The following is a 12,737-nucleotide window of genomic DNA, read 5'->3' as shown; positions in this document are numbered from 1 at the left end:
CCATGGTTGGAGGCAGACCAACCACCAGGGGCTCTTTGCATTTCCCTGCTGTTAAAGAAACTTCCTTGTGGAGGGTAGGCCTTCACATCCCCATGCATGAACAGTAACATGACAGTACCCTGAGTTGGGCCACAGTTAAACACCGCTGTACTTTGTACCAGTGTCTGGGCACAGCCTGAAACTACTACTCCCATCACTTCTCTTCCATTTATCCACAGCGGAAAGGTTAGCTTTGCTGGGCCCCAGGGTGTGCTCATACTTGCAAAGTCCCAAAGTTACATTCCATGTATGGACCAGTGCTCAGAATGGCCATACATGAAACACCAGCCCTGATCACAGTACCATTTGGGGTACCTGGACAGTCTGAGCATGATTGGTCTCCCCCAAGTTCTGGGCCAGGCAAGGGCCCTGGATGGCCTCGAAGGTGGCAGTGATCTCCCAAACTGCAGTGCAGGTAAACAGTTCGGGCCAGGCAAGGGCCCTGGATGGCCTCGAAGGTGGCAGTGATCTCCCAAACTGCAGTGCAGGTAAACAGTTCTAAGATTCCTGGTTTGGGAAACCCTGGGAACTTGGAATGCTCAAGCTCTCCAGAGCTCTGGTAAGATTGGAAAGATGCCAACATCTCTTATGAAACACGGATTCTTGGGCAGTTTCATCCATCAGAGACATGAGGATTTTGGTTCCAGCCAACCCTGAAAGGGGTATTATTTTGGCAGCTAGGTAGTTCTTGGCAGTCTTGGTAACTAGTCTTGGTAGCTAGGTAGGTCTCCAGGAGCTGTATGGCCTCTATCGTAATGTCAGGCTGATTCTGTAACACCCCCGGGAGGTACCGCTCCCTGCCAGAAGCACTGCCAGAATATTTCCTCTGACATATCTAGGGTGTCGAAGATCATTGCTCCTGGGCAGTGGTGGACTTCAAAGGGCAGTATGCAGTCTGTACTACTCCAGTTAAATGCGGGGCCAGAACTGCAGCTCAGTGGCCCTGAGACCAATTCAAGCATCTCTAAGGGTAGGTCTAGACTACAAGCCTCTTTCAAAAGACAGCGTCTAGCCTACAAACAGATTTAGAGAGTCTAGACACTCTTTTTCGAAAAAGCAGTTTGCATTCAATAACGTCTTTTTCGAAAGATTTACTTTAGAAAGAACGCGGTTGCAGTCTAGACGCAGGTGAAGTTTTTTCGAAAAAAGGTTACTTTTTTCGGAACCCCCCCTGTAGTCTGGACACACCCTTAAAGCCTAGGGATCATGAGGCCCCATTTTGGCAAGCTGGAGAGGGGCAGGGTTAGGCAGCTCTGCTGGAGCAGTGAGTCACAAAAGGGAGGCCACCTGCTGGACCAGATGTTGCTGGGCTGCAAATTTGCAAACTAGCTGCTACTGCTGCATGGCCATCTGCTGCAGAAGTTGCTGCTGTTGCTCTTGGTGGATATTTTGCTCAACCATCCATTTCAGCAGCTGTTCAATCTCCACTCAAAAGTTTGTCCTAGGGGTTTCTTCACCTTATCTCTCTCTTTGTTGTTGTTTTAATTCCCTTCAGCACGGACTAGGGTGATTCCTGCTTTCTCCACCACTGTGACACCTTCAGTGTCCATGCAGCCTAGTGGCTAGGTCGTTGGTTAGGGGCTGAAGGGGGACCTGCCCCTCCTTTTCTCCCAGCCCTGGCTCAGTGTCCTGAGTTGCTCACACCCCTAAACAGGGGAGATGGGTCTTGCCCCAGCCATGAGGATGGTCCTGAACCATTCCTTATATAAATACTTTAATTTGGGGGTGGCCTTGCTAGTTCACTTCCGCACAGTGGGGAAAATCTCTTTGCCTCCAGTAGCTGTGTAAGCAGGCAAGTTGCATTGGTGCCTTCAGGCAGGCACACAGAGAGTGCCTGCCCCTTTACCAGTCAGCCCCTAACTGAACAAGGCTCCCTTCTTTTCTCCCACTCTAGGCCTGGCACTGGCTGCAGGTTTAATGGGGCGGCGCTAGCTGAAAAGCTTTTATTTAACCATCGCTGTGCCTGGAAGACATCTCTCTGCTCCTTCACACTTGTGTTAAAAACTACAACCTGCCTATTCTTCATTGGAGCCTGCCTTGATAACGCTGTTTACCCAAATGACAGACACTGAAGTGGGTGTAGCTGGCATATGAGCAGCAACACTGTCGAGCCATACTTGAATTAATGAGTACACAGGGAGGTATATCTCATGAGATTTTACTTTGTATTGGTAAAGAACACATTTTTTTCCTAGTGAAGATGCACCTTCTATGTGTTTTAACTGCACAAGTATAATACAGGTGATCACCACCATCCTAAAGTCTGTCAAAATCTGCAGCCAAAAACTACCATCTTTTTTCACTTGGGGTTTTAGTTAAAATTCCCTAATCACATCAACAACTCATTTATCATTCCTGATCATTTGAGTAAATATTTTTCACCCACGTTTTGGGTTTTGGAATAGAAAAAAAATATCTGTTGTATTGACACCACAGTCACTCCCCTGTGTATGGATTATAGTTTTGGTTTCCCAGTTTCCTCCCCTAATTTATAGTCCCTGCATCTGTCTTATTTTTTTAGTCATGTTCTCGAGTAGCCTCAGTCTGTCATTCTTTATCAAGCTGCATAAGAGGGTTGGTCCAGTGTTTTTCTGAACGAAAAGGAATATTCAGGGTACAATTGCTACACCACTACGCTTCCAGGCAGTTCTGAGGCTGCTTACTTATATTTCCAGATAGCTGATGTCTTCTAATCCCAATCCTTCTTTCAATACCAACACCAAGACCCTTATAAGAAGAAATATTAGTGTTTATTTGATCATCTTCATGTTTAGTGTATTAGTGTACTATTCTCTGTTGTCTTATTATAGTTCAACTTTTAAAAACAAGGGTTTTCTTTAATACAAATCACTTTTGATTTCTAGCCTAGTTCTTATTTTTGTGACTACTCCATACAGGACCAGGGGCCATACCCCTAATTATTGGGATTGCCAGAACTTGATTTTTTTTATGGTTTTAAATATTTTGAACGTGTTATTCAGTTTTTAAATTTATTTAAATTTTCACAGTTGTATGAAATTATGGGGGATCAGATAATTAATTATGTAGATGTTGAGATTCAAAAAATTAAAGCTTTAGCTGTCAAAATGTAAATCACTTTTTAGTCTGAAATCAAACCATTTCTCAAACAGCATTTTTCTTACTATGCCAACCTGTACATTTTGATCAATGGAAATATTTTGTCAGATTGTGTGCAGACAGTGAAATTGATGCTTACTGATATTTACCAGTAAGAGTTACCTTGCACCTAGAAATCAGGTCAGAACCCATTACGGTAAGTGCTATAGAAACATTTGTTCCATTTTTTTGTTTTAATTCCCTGTCTAAGATTTAATACTCATATCAAACTATTTCATGAGTTATCCATTACTCTTCTTAGTCAAAAAGAAAAGTAGCTTACTGGGTGGTTCACATTTCATACTACGAAATCGTCTTTCCCAGGATGAGGATGTTGAAGTAGATGAAGAGATAGAAACTGAAGTTCCAGGCTCCTTTACAAAAAACAAGGAAAAAACTCATTTAAGCAATTATATTATTGTTTGGTCAAGCTATTTTTCATCGCTTAAAATCCATTAGTAAATTCTGGCCTTTTTTAATAGGATTCATATGTAGATAATGATGCTGAGTAATCAAATAGATTAGGGCCATTATGTCATCTACTTTTTAGCAGGGTTAAAGGATTTTAAATAGATTGGAACAAAGGTTTCTTATAAAAGAACCCAGAGCACATTATGTTCAGTTATTATTCTAGTTAAAAACAAAAATAAGAAGACATAGCTTACAGCTTCCAAAATACCAATGTGAGCTCCAGAAACTATATTCACACACTCCTCCTTTCCCCTTTTCCTAGCAGTTTACAGCCTCTGCATTCTAATGTTTTTATATAACAAAGGCATTTACTGCAAATGTTTTCCTTATTTGGAAATTCTGATCACCAAATGAGAAAGCACAAGAAAGGAAAACCTACAAATTTACTTGTGCAAAATCCTTAGCCACTGCATGTGTGCTGAACTCCTAAAATAAAATAATCCTTAATAACAGAATATAGTTATGCAAGGTCTTTTCTTAAGATAAACATGTATTCCAGTCTAAAGGTCATGGCCTGATCTAAAATCCACTGAAGTTAATGGGAGCCTTTCAATCAACTTCAGTAAACTCTGGGTCTAGCCCTAAAGGTATCTCATCGTCTCTGTCTCTCTCTGTAAATTTGTGGTCAGGTTCTCTTCTTGTGTTCTCTTTTTCCTGAATACTTCTGCAGTCATTTCTACTGGGCAGCTAATCTTTCTATATTATCTTGGTTTCCCCTCAGTCTATGTTTTCAGTGTTACTATGAGTTAGATACCTCTAGATTCTGTATCCTTCCTTTTCTCAATAAATTACCTTTCTGGCTCCCATTGATACTAGTCCATTTCACATGTATTCTTCTTTGATGGAATTCCCATTGCTCCACATTTTTCTTACTTTTAGATTTCTTGTAATATTTTTTGCATTATTTCAATATTAATCTCTTCAATTTCTTTCTTCCCCCAGATTGCATTCTGTCCTCTCATCAAGTAACTTAACCATTGATACCCCTGGCTCCCAACTTCCATAGTGGACATCTGTATCACATAACCTTGAATTTGAAATGGAGTTGGTCTAGTCCTAGTCTAACAATAGAAGCTTGTGCCAGCACTTTAAAAACAGTTTAGGATCACAGTCTAACCTTTCAGCCCTGGCCTTCTTTAATCTAACAGTCTCCAGAAAAGTTAAAGAGGCAACATTATTTAGGACCAAAGCAGTTGCAACTACAGTCATATATTATGCATTTAAATTTTCATAACTTCTTGCAAATGCAAAGTCTTGAAGATGTACAGGCAAATATAATCTGCATATATTGTGGTTTAGTATTTGCCCAATTTATAGGGAAAATCAAAACTAATATTTTTGTATATATAAATATGAAAAATGCAGATACAGTTTTATCTATTTGTATTTGAAGATGTGGCTTCTAGTGTCTAGATTCCAATGTAATATATGGTTAACAAAGGACTGTCTATATCAGGAGAACCGGGCCCAGGGGCCACGTACGGCCCCCAGCTTGACTTGGTTCTGGCCCCCAAGTCTCAGGGTCCTGTCCCCCACGCAGTATAGGGGAGCCAGTACTGGCACTCCAGCCTCCTCCCTCCCCCCACACACTGCCCCACTGCAGGGCTGATGAACACAAACATCTACTAGCATGGGCCCTCCTAAGCTCTGCTGTGCGAGAGGAATGTGGGGAGTGTCTTTCTCCTTCTCAGTCAGGGGCTACATCTCTGAGGGGTTTTTTTCCTCATTTGTGCGCATCTCCGTACTGATTTTTCTGTGGGTGAGTGGCTTTTGACCCAAAAAAGGTTCCCCGCCCCTGGTCTATATTAAATGGGACTGTCAGATAACATAATAACAGATGCAGTATCAGTGCCTGTAATACAATAAAACTAGATAGCCATCTTCAGAAATATTATTTAAAAACTAATTTTCTGTAGAACTTTGTAAAAGAAACAAGATTCAAAATGACCAATTTTTTTTCTATTTTCTACTGCAACCCAGTACAAATATGGACTGTTTTCATATCAGCTCTTGTAGAAAGTGTGCTTTAATGCACCCAGGGCCATTAGATTTTTTCAAAATTTTATGAAATACATAGAGCATCAATCCCTGTAAAATGTATCAAACACTACATTTCAAGGCAGATGTGAGCACCAAACAAAGGCATTCACCAAACAGAAAATTTTCTAAAATAGGAAGTCACTTCTGCCTTGACTGCAAGCAGTTAAGAGTAATACAGAAGGAAGGACAGTAACAGCATAGAACGATGATCAAGGATTTTTAAAGTCATTAAGAGTTTCATCACCCCCCCCTTGTTCAAAGTATCAAACTGCAACCACTAACAAAAGAGTAGAACTTCTTAGACAAATAAGAATTCAAGTGATTATTTTTATTTCATAATTCAAGTGATTATTTTTATTTCACAAAGTGCCAGTTATGTTTCAGAGTTATGTGCTCTTCTGTAATATAAAAATGTAGCTCATCATTCATTTGACATAAAGTTACCTGGTATGTCTTAACAATTTCCAGTTTCTTTGTTCCAGTACTAACAGGAAGTAACACTAGTTAACATTTTTCACATTGGTTCATCAAAACCAGAAATTAATTATATTTATAAGTGTCCTCTCCATCAGAGTCAGAGTCAGATCCAGCTACATTTATCTCTTGAAACTTTAATTTGGTCTTTGTCTTAAAAGATTATTTTGAAAAGGAATGTATTCTAAATACAGGCAGTCCCCAAGTTACATACAAGATAGGGACTGTAGGTTTGTTCTTAAGTTGAATCTGTATGTAAGTCAGAACTGGCATCAGCCGCTGCTGAAACTGATCAGTTTCAACCACGGCTGAATCTGGATGCCAGTTCTGACTTACATACAGATTCAACTTAAGAAACCCAGGCGTCCCCAAGTCAGTTGCTGCTGAAACTGATCAGTGACTGATTCCAGGAAGGCTGGGGCAGAGCAACTCTGCCTCGGGCTTCCTGTAGTCAGCCGCTGGTCAGTTTCAGCAGCGGCTGACTTGGGGACGCCTGGGGCAGAGCACCCCAGCTGCTCTGCCCCAGGCGTCCTGATTCAGCCGCTGCTGAAACTGACCAGCAGCGGCTGAATCAGGACGCCTGGGGCAGAGCAGCTGGGGTGCTGCCGGGTTGGTCCGGAGCGGCGCTGCGGGACCAACCTGGCAGCCCCCAGCTGCTCTACCCCAGGGGTAGGCAAGAAAAGCCTGGTCTGCTGGGGGGGGGCACTAGCTGCTCCCCCCCCCCAGCAGACCAGGGAGACAGGAGCAAAGCCACGGAGCACGCCCGCAGTGGGACAGCCCAAGCGCGCCTGGGCTGTCCTGCTGCGGGCATGCTCCAAGGCTTTGCTCCTGTCCCCCTGGTCTGCTGGGGGGGTCCAGCAAAGCCGCCTGGGCGCCTTTGCTCGGGTGTCCCTGGTCTGCTGGGGAGAGGGGGTCCAGCGGCTTTTCTGGACCACCCCCAGCAGACCAGGGGGACAGGAGCAAAGCCGCCCAGGCGGCGGGAGTCCCGCTGCCTGGGCGGCTTTGCTCCGGGGCAAACGAGCAAAGCCGCCCAGGCAGCGGGAATCCCGCCGCCTGGGCGGCTTTGCTCGGGTGTCCCTGGTCTGCTGGGGGGGTCCAGCGGCTTTGCTGGACCCCCCCCCCCAGCAGACCAGGGAGACCGGGAGAAGCTTTTCTCACCCCGGAGGACACGGGTGGCGACCCGCCGCCCGTGAGCTCCGGGGCGAGAAAAGCCCCGTTTGTAAGTGCGGATCTGACATAAGTCAGATCCTCGTAAGTCTGGGACTGCCTGTACACATTACCACCCTAAACACTTGTATTCTATTCACTCATTTATTCTAGATCAAAAGAACAATCTGAAATAGCAGTTCTTGCAGTTTTCTCATTTCCGTAATCTTTTTACATGTAAATATGGCACGATTTTAATAAGAGAAAACTACTATGCATATTACTCATGTTGTCAGCTTGTGTATAATCTGTCTGGAAGCTATATTTAATATGTGTTGTCAACTTTGGAAAAATTATATTATTCATTAATGTAATGAAAAATAGTGACTGGGCATCAAAATGGCATTCTGTGTTGATGAATGCAAAGTAAAGAACATTGTAAAACATAATCTTAATAATATATACTAAATTATGGGGTCTAAATTAGTTGTTAGCAGTCAAGAAAGAGATGTTGGCATCATGGTGGATAGTTCTCTGAAAACATCTGCTCAATGTGCAATAGCAGTAAAAAAAAAAAGTTAGTCACCTGTAGAAACCGTTTCATATTTAGCTAGAAGCCATTCTGTATAACAAAAGCCATTTCAGTTTCTTGTGTCTGCACGTATACTAGAGAGAGTGAACTGGCCTTCACCGAGGTGGGGAGAGGCCAGAAGGATGCGCTGTTGGAATGTGTTAATGAACTATTTTGAGCTGAAGCTCGAACTCCCTCTAAACCTGTTTCTTCCTCTGCTGATAATAGTTCCTCTTTGAAGTTTGCTTTGATTTCTTGCCCTGACGTCAGACTTGTTTGGTTAAGGGTATAAAATACTAGGATTGATTGTATTAGCCAGCCTCACTGGGCCCAGCTCTGCTGGGACCACATTTGGCTCACTTTGCTTTTATTGGCCAATAAAACTGTCTGTTTAGCTGCATAAACTGAGTGAGGCTTTTGCCTCGACAAACCTTAGGAACCACTAGGAAAGAGAGAGATAAGACAGAAAATATGAGAATGCAACTATAAAAATCCATGATATGGTCGAACAGGATATAGCTTGAACACTACATGCAGTTTTGGTCACCCCATCTCAAAAGGGATATCTCGGGATTGGAAACAAAGAAGGGAAACAGAAAGAATCATGGTTATAGAACAGAATCCATATGAGGAGAGATATAAAAGATGAGGAGTGCTCAACTCAGAAAAGAGACAACTTGGACAGGTTATGATAGAGATCTATAAAATCATGAATGGTGTGAAGAAAGTGGATATGAAGAGTTGTTATTCCTTCATATAACACAAGTACCGGGGATCTCCCAGTGAAATTAATAGGCAGCCAATGTAAAACAAATATAAATCAGTACTTCTTCACACAAGGCAAAGTCAATCTGTGGAGCTTGTTGCCAGAGGATGTACGAAGGCCCAAACATATATCTGGTTTCAAAAAAAGAACAAGAGAAGTTCATAGAGGATAGGTCCACTAATGGCTACTTGCCGAAATGGTCAGGGGTGCAAACCCCATGCTTTGGATATTCCTAGAGAGCTCACTGCCAGAAACTGGACTTGATGACAGACGATGGATCGCTCATTTAATTGCCCTGTTCTGTTCATTTCCTGTCCAAGCATCTGGTAACAGCCAGTGTTGGCAGGAAAGATACTGGGCTACACGGATCATTGGTCTGATCCAATATGGCCATTCTTATATTCTTAAATATATTTAATTAAATCAAAACAAATATGCCCACATAAAATGACATTAAAATTTGGTGAACTTTATTATTTACAATGTCTCATGCTTAAGAATTTTAAAGTTCAAATCCTTTTAACTGTTTTGTAACATAGTTTTAGAAGACTCAAAAGAAAATGACTACTGTTTTTATCACAAGTTAATCAGTGCTTCTATTTCAATAATTAAATGCTTACTGTAAATAACTTTTTAAAATATACCAAATATATACAGTATTTCCCACAAAAAGTTGAACTGGATGACTTAGGATCAGTAGTTGTCACAGAAGGCAACAAAGAGCCAGTTACTGTTTCCTTTCTTTGTAAAGAAAGCCTTTGACTTTATCTGTGTTTGACTTAATTACCTGTTTGTGGTTGTGTAGCATATTTCTCTCTCCACTGAACTTTTCCAGAAACAAACAGTGGAGAGAAAGAGGAAACAGAACCATATTCTCTTCTGGGAACCTGATTAAAGGGTGAAAAAGGGGAATTTTTCCCCCTAATCAAAGACAAAAGGATATGTAAAGTAATAAGGGAAATTGCACTTCAGCAGTAAGCTAACAGAATATTATTCTGTTGCCAGAGTAAAATACATACAAAAATCAGTATTGATTTATTAAAATCTAATTGTGTTAGCTCCTAGCTTGTATTTAATATTGCTATTAGCTAACATAACTGTTTTACATTAGTAACAAAGGGCCCAGATCCACCCATTCTGGGACACAGCTCAATTCCCACTGAACTGAGCACACTCTGCACCCTATAAGCTTATGTTCTAAAGGCTGAAGGAGCCCATTTTCCCCAGAAATTCTAAATGTGTCCAATAGTTATTAATAAAAGGTTTTAACTGCCGTTTATCTTTTTCTCTTGGTTCAATTATTAACATTCTGCTGTTATGGCTGCAACAGAGAAAGAGACTTTTCATGCTGCTAGAAATGTTTCAAGTACAAAAGGAAAGTCTATAGACTCCAGATTTGAGCTAAATTAACTTTAGTTTAATTGTGCTTATATTTTGTGTTTGATATCTATGTTTATCAGTCTTCTTAAAATTAATCAAATACGAGAAAACGTTTCAAGTGTACTGACTGATGGCACCTTAGCGAATAAAGTATTACACAGAATTCAAAGTATATATACGTTTTCTAAGGCTAGCCTCATTTGATATATGATAATACTCTTCCCTATGCAGTGCTCATTAATAGAATCCTGCAAATTTGCATATATTCGCTTTATATTTGTGAATATCTGGATCTGCAGATATGGATTTTTTTTTTTGTGGATGTGGATATAAATTTTGTAGCTAGAACCCTGCAAATTTTAAGATATCCACTTTATATTCACAGTTATCTGCAACCACAGATGTGCATACGGATATCCAAGGATTTTTGCAGATGCTGATGTGGATACCAAATTAGCATCCAAGCAGGGCTCTACTCATTAATCCTTGAAGCACTGACTTGTATGAAATATTGCGAAAGACCATCAATTAAATATGCTCAGTGGAAGAATCATAAAGTGTGATTTTTGAGCACACATTATTGATTCCGTTTTTAAAAACCAATATTCATCTACAGCTCCCATTAATTTCCACCTTATAAAATCTTTGTCTTTCTAGCTAGCTATGTCAAACTATGTGCTAAAGGACTACAGCAGAATTTCCCATCATTCCAGATTAGAAACACAACCAGAAATAGTGCTGTTAAACACCATTTTAAGGATTTCTTACATTTAAGCATTAGTCCATGTACCTGTTCTTTCTAATACTGTTTGTGCATTTCTTTCCCTTCTCCCCCATCAACCCATCTTTCAATAAACCACAAAAAGGACCAAAGAGTAATAAATATTGTTATAGACAATCAGAGCTTACTACAGGCCAACTTTTCCAGTATAGTTGGCTGTCACAGTCGGACCAGAAAACTGAGTGTGTATCCCACATCAGGACACTTTTATAAGAAGGCAGGATGGAAAAGAAGCACTGCCCAAGCTCACAGTGAGTGGACTCCTTCCTCTTACATCTCCATAGCTATTCTCGGCCTGAGCAGCACCTGTGCACCAGCATGCACAGAAGGTCTCCCCCAGGTGAGTGGCTGCGCCTCACCTACCTCCCTTGCTGGTGCAGTGGGATCTCCTTTCCGCAGTCCTGCACTGCTGCCGTTCCTGGGGAAGAGAAGAACAAGGCTGGGTCTGTTCGGCCCAGGTAATCTGCACCTTCACTACTCATGCATAACACAGCACTTCAAACCTACAGGGCAGCAGTAGCTGTTCTCAAGCTCCAAAAGCTACTCCGGGGGGATTACACCAACGTCACTCACACTGCGCCCACCGCCAGCTTCTACAGGTGCTGCAGCCACAGGCCTGGCCCACGTAAGCCACTGAGCCCACCATGTCACTCACAGGAATTTAGGCTGCTCAGCACTTCCCTTATTAAGAACAGCTGTACAGCGTGAGGAGTGCACAGGGCAAGGAACAAGAGTGCTGGGACAATCTGTCTAGTGGGAACTGCTGAGAGCCACTGAACCAAACTGTAAACCCTGAATATGATGGACACCACTTCAGTCTAGGGGTACTGCAGCCCACTCCCCTCCCCCACCTCTACGTTTGCTCCAGCTACGCTGTTCCCTGAACAAGGGTCTCCTTCTCTAGGAGCTTTTGTAACCCTACCCCCCCCCCCCCCCGCAGTGCAAGAAGGGGGTTTCCCATCTGCTCTTCAGAGCAGGCTCCCACTGTCCATGCAGGGGCGGGGGTCGAAGCCAGAGGCAGGAAGGGAGGTTGCAATAGGAGCCCCCTGAAGCTGCTCGGGTGGGCGCAAGGGAAAAGACACCCAGGTTGGGCGCCCAGCGCCCTGGGCGGGAGATGATAAGGAGTCTCTTACCTGGGACGCAGGGGGTCCCCGCCCGGCGCCAGCTGCGCCCCTGCGCTCCATGCGGACAAGGCTGTAAGACAGTAGCCGGGGTCAGCTAGAGCGCGGCATCCTCCCGCCCCACAGCAGACGCACCGGCTCCCCCCGAACTACCGCCCCCTTTGCACCTGTTGCGCCTTCCCGCAGGGCCGCGTGCGCCCGGGGCTGCCCTGCCGCGCCTCCCCCGCGGAAAGACAGCCCGCCGCGCGCTAAAGTCGGGGATACCCGCGGAGCGCCCCTCCCCGCCTGAGGCGCAGCTCACCTAGGCAGAGCCAGGCACAGGCGAGCGAAGCGCAGAGAAGCCACTTAGGCTGGCCGCGGGGCTCCATCCGGGCGGGCTGAGCGGGAGGCTGCGCTGCAAGGCAGGTCGGTCCGCCGGCTCCCTACCTGCACATCGCAGCGCGCCCGAGCGCACGGCCGGGCGGAGGAAAGCGCGGGGCTGACAGACTCCCGCCTTCGCTCTCCCCACCACTGCTCCCTTCTCCAAGGCTCAACCTCGCTCAGCTGCCCCCCAGGCCTGGGCCGCTGGGGCTCCTCCCCTCATCAGCATAATCCCGCCGCTATCAAAGACCCCCCAATTGGTCCCACCCCCTTCGTCGAATCACTTGATACCTCAAGGGCACGTCTAACCCGTACAGTGACTTGGGAGTCTAGCCTCATCCCTTGTCAGTGCACCCAAACTAAACTGGCCTTGTTTACCAGGAAAACCACCTGATTGTTTTTTCCTAACTACCAGCCAGACAAACACAACCAAGGGCTTGAAAATATTTGTTCTGTCTTGCGAAGTCCCAG

General features: G+C 43.9%; 1 protein-coding gene across 1 annotated transcript in view; it reads right to left on the bottom strand.

The window, feature by feature from the left end:
* The window catches only part of OTOG (otogelin), a 177,817-nt gene extending 165,378 nt beyond the window's left edge, over window positions 1-12,439 (bottom strand). The window contains exons 1-4 of the mRNA XM_075928087.2: window positions 12,208-12,439; window positions 11,919-11,979; window positions 11,149-11,203; window positions 3,440-3,530 (exon numbers count right to left, since the gene is read on the bottom strand). Coding sequence (XP_075784202.2) covers window positions 3,440-3,530; window positions 11,149-11,203; window positions 11,919-11,979; window positions 12,208-12,274 — 274 coding nt within the window. The 5' untranslated portion in view covers window positions 12,275-12,439. The remainder of the gene's footprint in view (window positions 1-3,439; window positions 3,531-11,148; window positions 11,204-11,918; window positions 11,980-12,207) is intronic.
* Between the last annotated feature and the right edge of the window lie 298 nt (window positions 12,440-12,737).

The sequence above is a fragment of the Pelodiscus sinensis genome, chromosome 5 (assembly GCF_052426305.1).
Source record: "Pelodiscus sinensis isolate ZL-2025 chromosome 5, ASM5242630v1, whole genome shotgun sequence".
In the NCBI taxonomy this organism is placed as follows: Eukaryota; Metazoa; Chordata; order Testudines; family Trionychidae; genus Pelodiscus; species Pelodiscus sinensis.
Note: the sequence above shows the minus strand (reverse complement) of the source record. Positions and strands in the feature narration are given on the sequence as shown.